We start from the raw sequence: 17,409 nt of genomic DNA on the forward strand, positions 1-17,409 counted from the left end.
AGAGAGCTTGATCATGGTGCCGCTACAATCGATGTTGAGTAGACCACCTAAGAGGTGCACAGCCGAGTACAATTTGTTTAAAAAATGAAAATTGCGAGGGGAATATTGGAATGTCGTAATGTCCGCATGTGTATGTGTGCCTGCTTATCCATTTTGCACGATGTAACCGTATGGGCCTTTTTAAGAGGCACCCTTCAAGTGACAATTACGTTACTGCAAATTTGGCATCCACGTCACGTGAGGCCACGCTATAGCTAACGAGTGACGGGCATTCAGTATAGTTAAAAATGTCATACATAAGCTATGGATGAAAAGCCTCGAAAACACACATTTGATACTCGCAGCTAAAAGGAACACCGCTTTTAACAAATGTTCTTGCAAAAATGGGCTAGACGCAGGGGAAAAGAAAAATTGCCTTTCTTGATTTTTTTTTTTTTTAATGCATAATTTTTTAACAAATTCGGGAAACAAGATTTCCATGTGGAAAGCATCACTGTTCAGCACACTCGAAGATGGATAAGCCTTTTCCTTTTAAACATATATTGCACTTCTTATTTTATTTTATTTTCCTACGCAGGTAAGGTTCTGCGCATCATTTGTTGAAACGTTTCGTACGTAAAAAAATTTCCAAGGAATGTCTAAAATGCCTCTAAACCCTTTTTTCATTGTAAAAAAAAAAAAAAAAAAAAAAAAAAAGAGCAAATTTAAATGGCGTTATTCATATATATGTAATCCTTTTGCTTAAACAAATGAGCATGAGAAGTAACTATATTAAGCAAGATTATTCAAAAGGAGAACACACCTTTTTTTTGTGTACTATGCCTTATATAATGACAGTACCTTGACACGCATTTCTCTTCTGTCAGTACTGGCGCTGAATCATGATGAAAGACGAAAGGTGTATTTTTATCATATTGCCGGACGTTACAAACAATTTTAAAGTAACAAATGGGAGGAGCGATTATGAGGAGAACTGCCGTAGTTTATGAAATTAGTGACGCGGGGGAAAAAATGGATGTGTCACAGCAGACCCGTGTGGACATGCATATACATAGGTACATGTGCACACGCGCAGATGATCACACACACACCCATCGTTCTCGCCAACACAGGATGAAGAGGTCCTAGAAAAACTGGAAGAGAAAAACTTCATCATTTTAAAAAAGAAGAAAGTGCACTTGACAGAAGTAAACAACCGCGAAACAGTTAATCATCCCGCTTGGTCGCATAGGCACGTGTTAGGCAGTGGAACGCATTGAGTAGACAAAATGCACAAAGAGAACCAAAGATGGAGGCATACTGGTAGATACTACTAATGATAGTGGACAAAAGAACAGTCGCAACTTGGGCGTCCGTTCCACGTATTAAACAGATGGCACATGTTTGGGGGGATACATTTGATTGCAATGCATTTTTCCATTTTACCATTTTGTCATTTTTTTTTTTTTTTGTTTCCTTAATTTCTTTACCCCTTTTTCGTCCCCGCGAAGAATGAAATAAAAGAAATATTAAACGACAAGCCTGAGCAGTACAGCAGTATAGGCGAGTTTTACGCGTACGTGGAAAGCGGGCTGTCAGTCATTTCTTTGGTAAAGCACATCGAAGGCAACACGGCGGAAAAGTTGAATTCGCTAGTTAAGAGCACATCTATCTTGATAAAGGATGAAAAATACTTTGAATGGTTATACATACGAGCGTGAGCATGGAGTGTGTGCATGAACACGTGCATGTACATCTGTCCACATGTTTACGTGTGGATACTTGACACCGTTCCACCAAGCATCGCTTCTTTTTGTTTATTTTTTTTTTTTTTTTCCTCCCTTTTGGACCCCTCTGCCGACAGCCTAGAATACCAGTGCAACTTAAAGTGCAGGAATGTCCCATTCTACTTTAGCAAAAATGATTGGTATTTTAGTAGAGACCTGAATTACTTCTTCCCCCCCGGGACAACAATTTTTTGGAAAGAACTTTGATAATATTAAAACCGGACGTGATAGAGCAGAACAAGATAGGTGACATAGTTAACGACATTTTGAATTTTGGTTTGTTGATCGTCGCAGTGAAGAGGGGCATCTTGTCTGCTGAGAGGGCTCGCAGTCTGTATGAGGGGTCGGCTGGGAAGGTATGTAGCTACGTCTCGCAGAAGGGTGGCCTATCGGGACGTTAGCGCATCACGGCATGGTTATTTGTGTACTTCTGTACTTGTGTATTTGTTTATTTATTTATTTTTTTTTTTCCTTCCAAATAGCCCTACTACGATGTCCTGATAGAATTTATGACCTCTGCGAAGGGAATAGGTTAGACAGAGGGAAGAAAAATAAAAGTTCGGCGATTCTGCAACAAATGGATGTAAGTGAAAAGATGCATGTGGGACTGCACCCGGGTGTACATCTCTCATTTGTGCTTCCTTCCCCTTTTTCAGTGTGCCTAATTGTTGAGGGGAAGAACTGCCTAAGGCTGGCGAAGATTTTGTGTGGCCCCTGCTCTTCCATGGTTCCCTTTGAAGACATACCGAGTGCGTGTTTGAAGAAGAAGTATGGAACTTGCGCGATGCGGAATGCTGTGGTAGGGGGAGGGAGGACAAAAAGGGAAAGAGAGGTCCATGGGCCTAAATACACACCGAGATGGAGGAAGTCTGCTCTCCTCACGGACATTTTTTTTTTTTTTTTTTTTTTTTTCCGATGCAGCACACCCCCAGTGAGGACAACATAGACAGAGAGATAAATCTATTTTTTGGTGAAGAAAATTTTTGCAGCGAAAATGGCATTTTGCTAATAAGAAAGGGTGCACTAAGTGGAGAAGAGTTAAACGATCTGCGAGATTACTTGCATGATTACGGATTCAACGTGTTGGAAGAGAAAATAATATCGGTTGACGAGGGTACTTTGAGAAACATATTTGAAGAACCCGGAATGGTAGACCCTAGTGTAGGGCCACAGACGCAGTACGTAATCATCACCCTTTCCAGAGTGAACTGTATCACGTGTCTGCACTACCTAATGGGAGGGAGGAGCGCCAAGGAATCCAAATTGAAAAGGCCAAACAGTATCAGAAGCATGTTCAGCCTTGATAACAATGACATTATATTTGTGAAGGATAAAAAAAAAATTAACAACCTCATAAGACAGTACTTCCTCTTCGAAAAATACAACGACTCCATTACAGTCGACATGGTAAAGAATTTTTTGTATCGCAAAAATGTTACTTTTTACGAGAAGGAAGAAGAAAATATAAAGTTGAGGGAGGTCCTTCTGGAATGCTTCACCAAAATGTGTGAGTCAAAACCGAGTGAAGAGGCAGCCATAGTGTGGCTCAGCGAGTGGCTTAAGCAGAAAAAGGGAGAAATAATGGGGAACGTAAAGAAGAACGAAGTGGTCGGGAGAAAATTGGGACATCTGCACCAACATGGGGGGAAGGATAAAGCTGGAGTAGCTGACGCAGCGGACGAGGAGAAAGTTAAACAAAGTAGTAATCCCCTAGGTAGCGTCGGTAACAATGCAGGTGGAGGAACCAAACGGGAAGGTCCTAACCAGATTAGCATCTTCCATAAAGCACCCAAGGGAAACAAAAAAATTTTTATCATACCTGACATTCACGACGAGAGGAAGAATACCCCGATTAGTGAAGATAATGATGAAGACAGGTTAAACCTTATAAAGCACTTGGAGAGACTAGGTTACATTAACTTAAGTTTTAGCGAGCTGTGCATGAAGGAGGAGAAGAAGAAATCCTTGCTAGGGAAAAAAATAGAGTACACGAAAAGGAAGTACAACATGTTGACGGTAGATTTGGTAAGGCGAATTCTGAAGGAGAATCTGGACAGGAATAAATCCTACAGCAGCTACGTGTTGACTGGTTTTTACGGCGTGATCGATTTGGTTTACTTGACGCGGGAGGATATAATCCCCACATCGTTCTGTTTGCTGGTTGTGAAGGGGGGCGCAAATGTGGAGAGCGACGAAATGGACAGAAACGCACAACTGGACTCGTTCCTCTCGCTCCTCCATGGAGGCGGAGAGAACCTCATAGATCATTTCCTAAATAAGGGGAAAATACTGATCTACCGGGAGGGTAAAAATTTCTTTAACAACTTTGTTCAAAATTTGGAAACAGAAATAGTGATCCTTTTGGGAGTGAACTTAAATCACCTGAAGAGTGAAATTAATTTTTTGGTAGAATGTTACAACTACTTTTTCGTTGACCATGTTAAATTGTTTAACGAGAAGAGGACGAAACAGGGGGAGGTATGTGAGGATGGATTGGATTGCTCTTCTGCTCAGTCGGATATGCTCATGTCCTTCCTCATTGAAAGATTGAACTCTCTACAGGATAAAGATTACCGAAGATTTGTCCTGTGCAATTTTCCCCTTAATATGCATCAGATGGAAGTGATAAAAGGGAAGACGAATGCAAAGGTGGTGGTGTTTCATTTTAACTGCAAAGTGGGTGATAATGCTGTTCATTTGGAGTGGAAGGAAACTCAACAGGGGTTGCTTCAACTGGGTAGTAACAGAAATGGAGGTAGGTACAAAAAAGCTGCTCACTACAAGGTGGACGATTCTTTCGTCCTAGGGCAGGATGCCCAAATAAGTAAAGGGGTGACAGTACACCAATTTGATGTGAACAATAAAGCAGAAAAGTTGTCCTCAGGTGTGCACCATCTGTTTGATCTGATAAGTGTAGTAAAGAAGAGCGTCATTCTAATTTCTAACCTAACTTTGAAGAATGTCGATTTTATTGGCCTATACCTGCAGTATGAATATCCTCGTGTTGTCTTTTGTGACTTGAACTTTATGAGTGAAGGGGAAGCATCGAGGGATTACCCCAACTCCATGTGGCATCTCATTGACGACGTATTTGATAAAAATAATATGAGTGGCAAAAATCAGGAGAGAGTAAATCAAATAGTAAGAAAAATGAACAAATTTATCTCTAGGTTGAATGCCAGCTATTTTGTATTTGGAGGCTTTCCTAGCGACTTAGAGGTAGAGGACTTCCGAAAGTTGGAACTCTTTTTCGACATCAAGTTGTGCATATTGGTGGTACCCGCGAAGGGACCTTCTGACATGGGAATCGGGGTTTACAGTGGTGAGAAACCCAACTCGGCTAACCTACTTCCCCCGCTTGACCTGTTCGACGCCGCATGCGCACAAGCATCCACCCTGGCGGAGACGATCTTCTGGTTCTCCAGCAGGGGGAGTCTCCTAACAGTGGACGTGGGGTCACCTGGGGAAGAGGTCCAGGGTGCGATCAACAATGGTGGTGGTGAAGGGGATGAGAAGGTTACCACCACTACTGGACACGCCTCAGGGGAGAATCTTCACCCCACTGACAAACCCGCGGAGGGAACCCAACAAGATGACCAACTGGAGGATGAAGAGAAAAAAAAAATTTTGAAAAAAGTCGAGGACAGAATTAGACCCAACCTGATTTGCTACCACGCCCCAGACAACTATGATGTTAGGGAGTTTGTAAAAAGGAAAATTGGACAAGACTCCAACGGGGGTTCATTTCACTGTTTGTTTTGTGAAGACGTGCTAAGGGAGTTACCTTCCATCATTGAAGAAAAATCGGAAGAGTATGTCAAAAAGCTAACTGAGGGGATAAAAGCAGAAAAGGAAAAAACGATAAGAGATATTTATGTGACGTACTTGGAGGGGCTTGTGAAACATTCAAGCAAATATCTATTTGCAAATGTTGTGTTGTGTGATGTGCCCTTATGGGCGGGTGATGAGAATGGCAGTTGTGTTGATACATTTGGTCGCTTCACAAATTTTAAGAAAATTATTCATCTTGTTCACAGCGTGCAGGGGGATAACGTGTTCGGAGGTGACGCCAGCGGGGTCCCTGGAGTGATCGCTTATGTGGCGCTAAATGATGATCGGGTTTTTGGAGTAGGTTCGCCTGGGGGTAGCAATGCTGTGAGGTCTTCCCTCGAGGGGACGGAGATTACAGCTGATGGAGAAGAGGCAGGCAGCGATAATGGCGAGGTAGGTAAGGCTGATGACAAGGTGGGCAAGGCCGATGAGGAAGAGCTGAACAGCGGGGACAAACCGAAGGGCAGGTCAAAGCAGGCGGACAAGCTGAGCAAGTATAACCAAGCGGCCAGAGACCTGCGGGACGTTATCTCCAAGAAACACCCTGACGTCGAAGTGACGACCATTTATGTGAACAAGGAAATGCCGCAAAATGTGGACAGTCTCTTCTGCCCCCAAATCATTATGCTGTTCGTTCCTCAAAACGAAAAGCTTCAGTTGCTTTTATCATCAATTCTATGTTTTCATTTAAAAAAATTTTCCTCCATCAATATGGCGCAGTTGGTGCGTGAGGAAATGGTGAAGGAGGGGATAAGAGGGGGGGTGGCTGGTTTTGAGGCGGAGAAGCAGGAAAAGGGCGGCGTGAGGGGTGGTCGTCAGAGCGATGGGAATAGAGACCACTGTAGTGACGAGAAGTGCATCATCGACAGAGCTTTCGCATCCCTGCTTGGTCAAATAAAACGGGCAGACAGAAACGTATTAGTGACGGGTTTCCCCATTGTTCAGAACAAGTACAACAAGAGTGATTACTTCGAGCAGTTTCGTTTTTTCAAGTCTTTTACAATTGGTGGGATGATCTGCCTCTCGTTTGATGATACCTATTTGCACACTTTGGTGGACGATGCCATGCCCGATGGGGCGTACGCTGCCAAGTACGACGAAGTGACGGAAATGATAAAACAGGAGTTCGGTTGCAAAGGCAAGGACAAGCATAAATTGTATTTTTCCAAAATAGCAAGCAAGGAAGATTTACAGCGTGCAGTTGGAGAGATTAAGGAAGTTTTTAAATGCTGATTTTGCGATGCCATTTTTTTGCCAATTTTTTCTTTGTCTTAGCGAATGCATATTTGTGGGTATATTTCAGCCTCGGTCTGGGGGCATTCGCTCGCAACTTTTTCGGAGCTTCCATGTCCACGCGGTTGCCATGGGTTGTATTGCCGCGAAATCCTTTTTATTGCCGCTCGTCTGGGCTAGTTTGTGCCTTTCCCCCTCTCTGCTGCAATATTAGCTGCGGCTAAGGGGTTTCATCAAATTGCCCAGAAAAAGATTAACAAGTGACCAAGGGGGAGTTAGAAACTACATTGGGTGAAGGGGCTTCCCTACCCTGCTATTTGGAAGTGTCCCCATGCTAGGTATTTCGAGGGGGGTCCCAGCCGCCCTACTTTGTCCGTCCATTTCGTCTGCTCTTTTTTCTCCTTTCTGTGTGACTAAATCCCTCACGCGCGATCGCGCAAGGCAACAACAATAGCCAAACCGTAAAGCATGCGGCAAAAATTGCGTCAAAAATAAGACACTTTTTTGGGGTGTTCCTATTCCCGCGTCTCCTACGATCAACATTTTTTAGTCAGCAATATTAATTCTGCCGACTGAACCGGGTTGAAAATATGGATTGGTCATCATCTTGTGAGCATTACGCGATTTAGTTTTTCTTTTTTTTTGGACTTCCTCCCCATTTTGGGAAGGCCTCGTTTAGGACTTTGATCGATTCGCTGGAGGGGCACACATTCGGTTGGTGAATCTTTTTTTTTTTTTTTTTTTTTTTTTTTTTTACGTATGAATACTCCTGTGCGAAGCGGATGAAATGAGGAGAGTACACATCAGGGGAAAGGGTCCGCTTTGGCGACGAAGAGGATGGCTTGGCCAGCATAGAGATCAGCGCGCATCAGGGAGGCCTTTCTCTTCTTCGGTGCACTTGGTGTGTTCACCCGTTTTGTTGCTCCCTTCTCCAAATGAAGGAACCAAAGTACTTCACCATCTACGAGGACTTCTTCAAAGATGCAAAGACCTTTCTGAACACAGCCGTTGAGACGAAGAACAGCATTTTCGATGTGAGCAGCAGTGGGGAGTCAAGCTCAGGGGAGAAAAGCGATGGCGGGTCAGAGGCCCCGGGGAAGGAGAGGCACATCGACTTTTACCTGAACGACCAGAGTAACAAGGCGGTTTGGCACAAGGACAGCAGCAATGAGGGTAGAACCATGGGGAAAAGCTCAAATAGGAGCGGTCTAAATAGGAGTGGCCTAAACAGGAGCGGTCCAAATCGGAGTGGTCCAAATCGGAGTGGTCCAAACAGAGGCCACCAAAACGCCGAAGCGGACGCGTACAAAAATAATCACTGCTTCTCCAACATGAACCACGGAGCGTCAAAAATCCTGATGTGCTACCAAAACACGCACACCATGTGTCTGTCCTACAAGCCATACAACGAAAATGTGTGTCACGACTCAGCGAACATGAATTATTCCATTTCTATTTTTAAGAAGAAGGTACCAAATTTTGACGTGGAGGAAGAGAAGTATGCCTTTGATGGAGCAGAGGAGGATAACCGAGTTGTGCGTTTTTTGAAGAGATGGGCATTTTGGCGTTTTAGGGAGAAGGGGCGGAAGTTCCTCTTGATAAACGAAGAAAGGAGGCAACTGAGGGGGGGCGAAAACGTAGGAAGCAACTCTCACGCGGAGGAAGCAATGAGGACAGGAAAGGATGTTCGTAGAGGGATGGAGAAAGATTCGAACAAGTATAGTAAAAAGCCAACAATGATGGAACCCAGTAGAAATTTCACCACGAACACGGGAAAAGGCAAAAGTGCAGAGAACGCTGAGGACGCGAAAAAAAAAAGTGTGATTTTCAACGAAATGAGGAGAAAAAAAAAGGAAAGGAAGAAAGGCATATCATATGAACATTTGTTAACTCCAAGTAAGCATGAGTATGATGCGTTTTGTTTGTTTAATCCTCGTTTTAAGCAAGGAAAGCACCACACAGTGATGTGCTTGCAAGGGTATAACGTGTCTGTGATTCCTTTTGTGAAGGCAAAAAAGCTCAAGGAAGAAGTGAATGAATTATTTAATGAAATAAATCCATGGATCCACAAATCGTTGACATTATCCAAGCTGAGAAATTTAAAAATTGATCTTTTCAATTTAATTTCTAATATCCCTGAAATTGATATTTCGACCATCTGCTGTGCGTGGGTCTTTTTTGAAAGGTTGGTCATTAAGGGGTATGTGCATAAGTCCAATCGGAAGCTCTACGCAGCTACTTGTCTTATTTTGTCGCTCAAATTTTACCAGCATGATGACATGCAGATTTTGGAGAAGCTGCTTTTTTATATTCAGAAGTTAGACAAGAAGGAGAACTTAACGCCGTCACTCATTTTTTCCGTGGAGTTTTTGGTTTACCGTCTGCTGGACTTTTCACTACAGCATACGTACGAGCATATCCGCCCCCACATATACCAGTACCTGGAGTCCAAGGTGAGTGTGTCTGCGTCGTTTTGGCGCGCTTCATCGGAGCGTTTCATCGGCGCTGCATCTGCAGTGCATTTTTTGCACATTCTCTGCGCATTACCCGTGTGCCTTTTCGCGACATTTTCGCCGTTGTTCCATCGTAATTAAATCGCCTATTATGCAATTCCCCCAAGCAGGAGCTCAAGTTCGAGGACGTGTACGGTATTTCGGAAGAGGTCTACCTGTGCTCGAATTACCCCAGCGAGGCTTGAGTGGCACAGCGTAGTATTTCAGTTGGAAGGAATCAGGCTTAGTTGCTCCCCCTGGAGATGCTTCCCAAAATGGAGGAACAGCAGCGAGGGGGGAAAAAAAATGAAAGCAGTTACAAATTCCTAAACGCGGACGAAATAAATAACCTGGAGTACATTTTCAACAAAATGAAAAGGAACGAAAATGAAAGCGTTACAATTCAGAATGTGCAAAAATTTCTGCACGAAAATCATAACAAGGACATTTCAGATGACCTGTTAGATTTTTTTCACATGTATGGCAGTAGCATCAGTCTGGAGGACTTCCTCACAGCGCTCAATTGTGATATTAACAAATTCAAGTCGAAGGAGAAAATGAAAAGTTTGTTCGACTTGCTGGACACCTCCAAAAGGGGCTACATATCGACTAGGAGCTTCATCCAATCGGCCAAGGAATTTGAAAATGAATTCAGTGAGGAGACACTGAAGAGCATTTTTAACATCATGGATTTAAGCAACAGTGACAGGATGCACTTTGACGAATTTAAAAATGCGATAGCGAATATGTGAGGAACTACCGGCGCAGATCAAGCGGGAAAGCGGCCAAGTGGCATCGTTTCGCAGGGGCCATTTTGGTGCTGCGTATTCTTGGTCCATTTTTAACATCTTCACATTTTAGTGTTTGCTCCTATGTTTACCTGCCCATTCGTGATTCTTTCTTTTTTCTGTTTTCCCCCGTGCGATGATCCCACAGACAGACTTAACCCCCTGTTTTTTAAACTAAAAAGTATGTTTGCCTTTTTGGCAAAAGTAAGTTTAACGTTTTGGAAAAAATTAATTTCGCCTTTTTGCAAAATTGTTATGGGTGGAGATGTATTCCCCCGTGTGGGCAGAACGCATCCCCGCGCATCTCCCCAGGTGTAGTAGCGCAGAGGGGGGGACCCAAATATTAGTTACGCCGAAATGGGGAACGCAAGTAGTAGCCGCTGCACGGCGCACGAAAAAAAGAAAAACAAAACAAATTAAATCAAAATTTCAACTGAATGGGGAAGGCGCTTTACACACTTTGCCCCGAGTTTAGTCTACCCCTTATTGTGGAACCAGATGGGTGTGAGGAAGGAGCCGTCCTGCTCATTAAACCCTTTGTGACTCAACTTAGGTCCCTGTTTCCCCCTCGGTTGTGTAGCATACGATTTGATGCAAGGCCTACTCTTGTTATGAACAAAAATGAACGGATGCTGAATTAGCGATTCTGCTGTAGGTCTCTTCTTTGGGTTCTTATCTAAACACAAATTTAAAAAGTCCTTAAATTCTGGAGATAATTTGTCGATTAAATCCTGTTTTACTTTTTCGCAAAATAACTGACTCCAGTGATAATCCTGAATCCTGTTCATGATAACTGTTTCTCTCTCTTCATTGGTAGATCCAAATGGTGGTCTGCCAAACTTCAGTTCAAATGCTAATATACCTAATGTCCAAATATCTGTCTTCTGATCGAATTCTCCAAAATTCTGCTTCTTCTTTTGATGTCTTGCACATTGTTCAGGGGACCAATAATCATGGGTCCCTCTGTAATGGGAGATTCCCTTCTTTTTATGCTTCGATCCTATATGTGCAGATAATCCAAAATCCGCAAGTTTGCACTTTTCCTCATGATTGACTAGTACATTCTCTGGCTTCAAATCTAGGTGTGCGATTCTTTTGTCGTGACATGTCCTTATTGCCCATATAATTTCGAATAACATTTCTGCCACCTTCTTTTCGGCGAACGGGCCATGTTCGTTCAGGTAGGTGAACAAATCTCCATTAGAGCAGTACTCCATCACGAAGAAGACGTGGCTGGAGGTGTGGAACCACGTATACATGCTGAGGGGGAGGAGCAGGAGTGTACACAAATGTAGGGGTTAAACACAAATGGTAAATCTAATCACCCTCCTCCATAAATGCCGACAACAGCACAATTAAGTGAAGATAAAAAAAAAAAGGGGGGAGGGGAGACTGAACTACACATCATGCTGTAATTATTGCGTCACGTTTGTGTCCTTTTTTTTTTTTTTTTTTTCCCCATTACCATGCTATGTGAGGGTGTTTCAAATGCGCCTGTAATTCTATCTCTTTTCTCAATAGGGCTTCCTGTGTGCTCCTTAAACGGGAATCAAGGGGAAAAGAAAAAAAGGAAAAAAGTAAGAAAGAAGGTCAAACAGGATCAGTGCACGCTCAAACAGATTTGCTTCGGTCTATTACTTCACTAGGTGCGATTTCGATATGCACTTCAGGACGCAAATGAAGTTGGTCCTCCTTTCGCAGGCCAGAAAGACGCTGCCGTGGGCTCCATCACCCTGTGGGGGAAAAAACATCGCGTGGGGGTGAAAAATGTGGTTTAAAGGAGATGCTGTTACGTAGTAGTTCCGTTGTGCTGCGCTTCTACACGACGGTATTGTGTCTCCTTTGCTACGCCGCTCGCTTTACCAAGAACCCTGCGATGTCGAAATCCTTTAAACTGAAGGTGAAGGAATGCAGGCTGCTTTTCAAGGCCATGTCCCTGCATGTGGCCTTGATTGGGCTGCTAACTGACTCGTTCATTTTTCTGTGCAATTTGGTAGGTAGTTAAGATAGGCGCAGACGCCTATACACGCATTATCTATGCGTGGTTGAGGGAAAGAGCGGCCACCAAATGAACAGGTGCACACATTTAGGTAATTATTTGCATCCTATGTGATCCTGTATGTTCTACTTCCTCGTCCAACACGCAATCTTGATGCTGCAGACACAAGACAGGCACTTCTTATCGCGTGAATTAGGAAAAACATGGACTAGTGGAGAATGTTTCTGTGTGGCGGCATACACACATCAGGAAACACTCTTAAGTCTACATTCGGGTGGACCACTAGGAACGGGACGTGATGGTCAAATGGACGGACGCACACGGTATGGAGCGGTTAGCCGACTGGCTGAATGGACGATTAGCCTGCTAGCAGATTCGTCAAGTGAGCGGTAAAAACGAACTAGTTTCACATTATTGCTATCCTGGGGGGGGGAAATAAAATATTAAACTTTTTCACATGAATTTCTTTCCACTCCGTTTGCGTCACCATTGAAAAAAAAAAAAAAAAAAAAAAAAACTGAGATGTGGAAATAAAAAAAAAAAAAAAAAAAAAAAAACGTAACAGTTAGGATGCACATATTACACTTACACATAACCTCACGCATTTGCAGCAAAATGAACGTAAAATGTGGCCCCCTTGGAATTTTATTTTTCACTTGTTTTCCCCTTTAGCGGAAAGCTAAGTTAGCCTGTTTACCCGTTTGTGGAGAATACCTGCGAGAGGGCGGTGAGTTTTCCCAAGGAGCGCATATTTGGGGAGACCGCCCGCCTGCCGTCATGCGAACGACTTCGCCGAGAAATCTATCGGTGAGCACTCAGCCAGGCAGTCACTTGGGAAGTCGCTCAGGAAGTGGGCCAATTGAACAGTTATGTAAACCGCCATACACCCATCCGTGTGACCAGTTTCTCTCTTCCCCCCCACGTGTACGGTCCAAATGATACCCACACCAGTTTCGAAAAAGATAAGGAGCAGGCTGAGTTTGTCCATCCATAAAAAGCCCCACTTTTTGTTTCGCCAAAATTTACTACTGGACAAAGGGGAAAAATGGGAACCGAAGTTAAGGAAGGGACACCCTGAATTCGCCAAGCAGTTCGACATACTAAACCGGCAGGTAGGATAAAAAGGAGGCGAGGAAATGGGCATTTTTTAGTGCAATAGCACGTGTGTTATTTGTGTATCCTGGGCAGAGGAGCAACAAGGATTACCAACGCACATGCCTATTCCCAACCTGTGCAGGTCACCGGCTTCCGCAAGTACAAACCGCCCGTAGTGAAAAGGGAAGAAACGAAAAGGAACTACGACATAACGAACTTTCACGAGGTGAAATCCAAGTTTAGGTTTGACATAAATGGGTTTTTCGAAGGTCAGTCGAGGAGGGGCGGTTGCCATATCAAAGCAGCATGGAACCACGCCGCAACACTAACACTACATTACACCGCTTCCCCCTCCTATGCAGATGAAGGGAACGTCTTCTGCCAGGAGCTCTACAAAACCGCCAAGCGCATGTATATAGTTGGCTGGATTAAGTGCAGGCGGCGATTTGCCATGGGCCACGTAAGGGATCGAGGCGCAGACAGGACCAAACAAATGCCCCTCCTTTTTTGTGCATTCTGTAATGTACATTTTTTTTTCCCCGTGTGATTTTCATTCGGTGTGGTTTTTCTCCTTCCCATCCCTCAGTTTCAAGGAGACGCCTATGCCATTTCCTATTTGAGGCACTGGTTCGACATGTACTCATCACAGACGAACAGGATAGATAAGCTGAGGATTTTCGACGAGAACCACGGGATACCCAGCTTCGATTATTAGTAAGAGGCGTGGTACAACCGGGCCACTGATCAGACGCTCCATTGGGTTGTCGCCCCGTGGATGATTGTCGTCCACATTTGGATACTCTTCAAACGTGCATAATAGAACACCCCGCCGTTTCCCTAACCCCTGCGCAGCAACATCACAGTGGTGAAAGACTACAGAAGCCCAGCGAAGAAGAAAATGCACCTCATTCAGGTAACTCCTCAAAAGTGGAAAAAAAAAACCACACACACATAAAACGAGTGACACGCATTGAGGGAAAAGTGGCCCATTTTTTCTTTCGAGGCATATTATGCGAGGTGGAAAAATATTTTTAACTCCGTTGCATATATCTGCACTTGTCTATTTCTTCATTTCTCCTTTAGAGTAAGGATTTTTTAAAAACGAAAGCGTTATTCAACTTGAAGTGAAGCAAAGAGAAGTGAAGAACTGCATTTGCGTTACCGAAGAGTGCCGATATGTAATGCAAAGTGGGGGACGTAAACCTCTTCGCTCATTTACACCCATTTACCTTTTCGTTCCATTTTTTCTTCCGAATGCATTTAAGCGAAACAATTTCGCATGAACGGAAGTGTGCATACGATGTGATACGTTTGAGAATGTTTTTTCCGGTCCAGGTGGATCACTTATGTCCTTATATTTTTTTCCTCCTCATTTGAAGAAAAAACAGAAAATTTGTCGCTCAAACTTGTTTTAACGCCATCTGTAAGATGATTCTGTGCAGAGGGTACACAGATAGTATGCCTCCCTGTGCTGTTCTGCACGGGTGCCGCGGCAGGGTGAGAAAAAGGAAGAAAAAACGAAAGGGGCTTCTTCCCCAAGGAACATATGCCCAATTTGGGATTGCAAAAATTGAGGAAACTACGGGTTGGTGCAACCACGTATACATATAATAAGTTTTTCTTATTTGCGGGTAAAAAAAAAAAAAAAAAAACGAGGAAAAAAAATGTTAAAATGGGTAACCATTTAGCGAAACGATGACAACGCAGAATGTGATAGGGATGGTTGAAAAATTGAAAGAACATTTTTACCAAGGGGGACACGCAGCAGGGAGGCACACTGCCGTTACTGCTACTACCCCGCTACCCCTTCCTCAGAACCAGTCGAACTGGAATATTTTGGCCTGGATCATGAGGATGGCAATGGAGTTGGCGAGGGGGGAACCCGTGATGGAGAGGATAAAGGTGTATGAAGAGGAGTCATTGGAGTCGGTACAGATGGAAATATTACAGCCAGACTTTTCAATGATTTCCTCAATTAAGGATTTTCCATTTTTATTTTGCGCGTCGAACGTTTCCAGGTACACATCGGGCATGTTCAGTTCGATAGTGTACGGTTGTGTGATGGATAGGATTTTTGGGAGGGAAGAAATGGGGAAGGATTTGTATAACTGTTGGAGGAACATTTTCTCCACCTTTTCTTTCATGTCGTTTGGGTTTTTAAGTGAGTTATGGTGATTACCGTTATGACTATTATGACTGTTATGATTGTTATGACTGTGTGCGGTGTTGTCGTCGTGAGGGTAGTTATTATTCACGGGGCTGTGGCTCCCGTCGTCGTGGGCATTTGGATGGTGACGGTTCGGGCGGTGATGATCAGGGTGGTTTCCGCCCCCACCGTAGCCGCTTCCGTTAACCCTATGGGGAGAAGAATCCCTTCCGTAATGATTGTTGGGCATGGAGTTAGGAGGAAAATACCTGTCACTTTTCATATTCGCTTGGTGGTGGTTATGCATTGGCTTGCCGTGGTTACCCACCCCGCTGTTATTATAACTGTTGTTGTTTCCTTTTTTTACATTAGCATACTTGTTATTGTTTACGTTTAAGAGGACGTCATTCAAAGGGATGAGCAATCCCTCCCTAACGATGGCTGGATTTTCGTACTCTTCTAATTTTTGCAAAACTAAAATGGAGGCCAATATCTTAGAATCGGGAGAACCGCTAATGAGGACTAGTTTTTCATTTTCACTTTCCTTATTTTTAGCTACCTGTATTTGAGAACCCGACATATCGGTGATGTACTTTATAATGGAGCCCTTTTTACCAATTAGGAAGCTAGCTGCCTTTCCTGGGACCAGCATACGCATTGGGTGGTTGATATTTTTTTCCCTTTCTTCCATTTGTCTGACGATTAATTTGAGTGCATTAAATTTATTTTCCGCCGATCCGGATAGGGTTAAAATACGATCACACGTTTTCACATTTTCTATATTATCGGGGGCGTCTACTATTACTGCACCCGCTCCTGTTATGGTTCTTATTTCCTTTATGTGACACCCTGCTTTTCCGATTATCCATGCGGTCGTTTCTACGTCCAGAACGAAACGTATCACGCAGGCGCTCACTTCCTTTCCATACCTGTGCAACAACAGATTCCTCTCATTCGGAACTGAGAAGTTATCATAATCGTCACCGCTCATATATTCGAAGGAGTTACTATTGTCGTTCATTTTCATGTTATATTTCGTGTCGTGATTAAAGTGATGGTGTGCACCTCCCTGGTGGTAGTGGCTGTTGGGCCCTCCGCCGCCGCCACCTCCACCCATTTGGTTATTGTTCATCGGGCCGCCACCCATCCTGTCCGGGGCATCCGGCAACGCACCGCCACCGGCAGGACCACCACTCAGGGGAGAGATCACGGCGCCACTTTTGGGAACCCCAGGAAACTCAAACAAGGAAAGAATACCATTATCCACAATGTCCTCCAATAAATCGTAAATGATGCCTATGCAGTCAATAATTTTTCCAATTTTTTTCGACTTAATAAAAATAGCCTTATCCTTAATTCCTGGAACATCATCGTTATGCACATTAATTTCGCATTCTGACTTTTCACATAGAGAGGCAATTTTGGCGCCCTTCTGTCCAATAATGATGGGGATAGATCTAGTAGGTACGATAATAACGATGGATTCTTTTCCATCCTCTTCATGGAAATCCATAACCGTTTTAGATTTACCTAAAACCAATTCTAATGCTTTTTTTTTATTTTCCTTTTTTCCGAAAATGGTTAGGATTTTTTCCGACGGAGGCGGATACACTGAGATGTCAAATTCCTTTTGGCATTTTATAACCGCTCCGCAGGCCTTTTCGATTTCACGTACATTACTTCCTGATTTACCAATCACAAAGCCTATTGCCCTATTGGGTAGGAGAAGACAATAGGGGATTCTCATTTCTGTGGTTGTGCCACTACCAGTGTAACTCATTCTTTCATCGTTTTCGTTTTCCTCATCGTGGTAACTTCCGAAGGACCTATTGCTACTGGCACTTTTATTTCGTGGCCTTTTAACTGCGCTTTCCTCATCGCTGTGGTTGCTCATTTCGCCTTCGTTGTTGAGGTGCGAGTACGACCTCTTTTGCGCTATCATTTTGGATTTACGAAAATGCGCGCAGGGGAGGGGGGCAGGTATGAACAGGGAGAGGACAGAACAGACACGCTACGCCTACTAGGAGTCCGAAGCGGAGCTGACTATCCTAAGAGAGGG

At 43.7% G+C, this 17,409-nt stretch overlaps 5 protein-coding genes across 5 annotated transcripts; 3 read left to right on the top strand and 2 right to left on the bottom strand.

Annotated features, from left to right (window-relative positions):
* Positions 1 to 881: 881 nt before the first annotated feature.
* Positions 882 to 6,830, top strand: PCOAH_00036520 (Uncharacterized protein; the record flags this gene model as incomplete). Its single annotated transcript, XM_020060443.1, has 8 exons — positions 882 to 941; positions 1,113 to 1,187; positions 1,491 to 1,681; positions 1,844 to 1,877; positions 1,919 to 2,122; positions 2,249 to 2,297; positions 2,423 to 2,565; positions 2,688 to 6,830. 8 exons carry the CDS (start codon positions 882 to 884, stop codon positions 6,828 to 6,830), a joined length of 4,899 nt encoding a protein of 1,632 aa, XP_019915822.1.
* Positions 6,831 to 7,765: 935 nt separating this feature from the next.
* Positions 7,766 to 10,074, top strand: PCOAH_00036530 (Cyclin dependent kinase binding protein; the record flags this gene model as incomplete). Its single annotated transcript, XM_020060444.1, has 3 exons — positions 7,766 to 9,283; positions 9,454 to 9,492; positions 9,613 to 10,074. 3 exons carry the CDS (start codon positions 7,766 to 7,768, stop codon positions 10,072 to 10,074), a joined length of 2,019 nt encoding a protein of 672 aa, XP_019915976.1.
* A 512-nt stretch (positions 10,075 to 10,586) lies between these two features.
* PCOAH_00036540 (Serine/threonine protein kinase) lies at positions 10,587 to 12,087 on the bottom strand (the record flags this gene model as incomplete). The annotated part of the gene is made up of 4 exons (XM_020060445.1): positions 10,587 to 11,370; positions 11,576 to 11,647; positions 11,749 to 11,843; positions 11,974 to 12,087. 4 exons carry the CDS (start codon positions 12,085 to 12,087, stop codon positions 10,587 to 10,589), a joined length of 1,065 nt encoding a protein of 354 aa, XP_019915965.1.
* A 598-nt stretch (positions 12,088 to 12,685) lies between these two features.
* PCOAH_00036550 (Uncharacterized protein) lies at positions 12,686 to 14,332 on the top strand (the record flags this gene model as incomplete). Its single annotated transcript, XM_020060446.1, has 7 exons — positions 12,686 to 12,836; positions 12,857 to 13,221; positions 13,347 to 13,473; positions 13,567 to 13,664; positions 13,791 to 13,918; positions 14,057 to 14,117; positions 14,288 to 14,332. The coding sequence occupies 6 exons, from the start codon at positions 13,045 to 13,047 to the stop codon at positions 14,330 to 14,332; spliced, it is 636 nt and encodes a 211-aa protein (XP_019915835.1).
* Positions 14,333 to 15,015: 683 nt separating this feature from the next.
* Positions 15,016 to 17,292, bottom strand: PCOAH_00036560 (RNA binding protein; the record flags this gene model as incomplete). Its single annotated transcript, XM_020060447.1, has 1 exon — positions 15,016 to 17,292. One exon carries the CDS (start codon positions 17,290 to 17,292, stop codon positions 15,016 to 15,018), a length of 2,277 nt encoding a protein of 758 aa, XP_019915728.1.
* Between the last annotated feature and the right edge of the window lie 117 nt (positions 17,293 to 17,409).

The sequence above is a fragment of the Plasmodium coatneyi genome, chromosome 11 (genome assembly GCF_001680005.1).
Source record: "Plasmodium coatneyi strain Hackeri chromosome 11, complete sequence".
Classification (NCBI taxonomy): domain Eukaryota; phylum Apicomplexa; class Aconoidasida; order Haemosporida; family Plasmodiidae; genus Plasmodium; species Plasmodium coatneyi.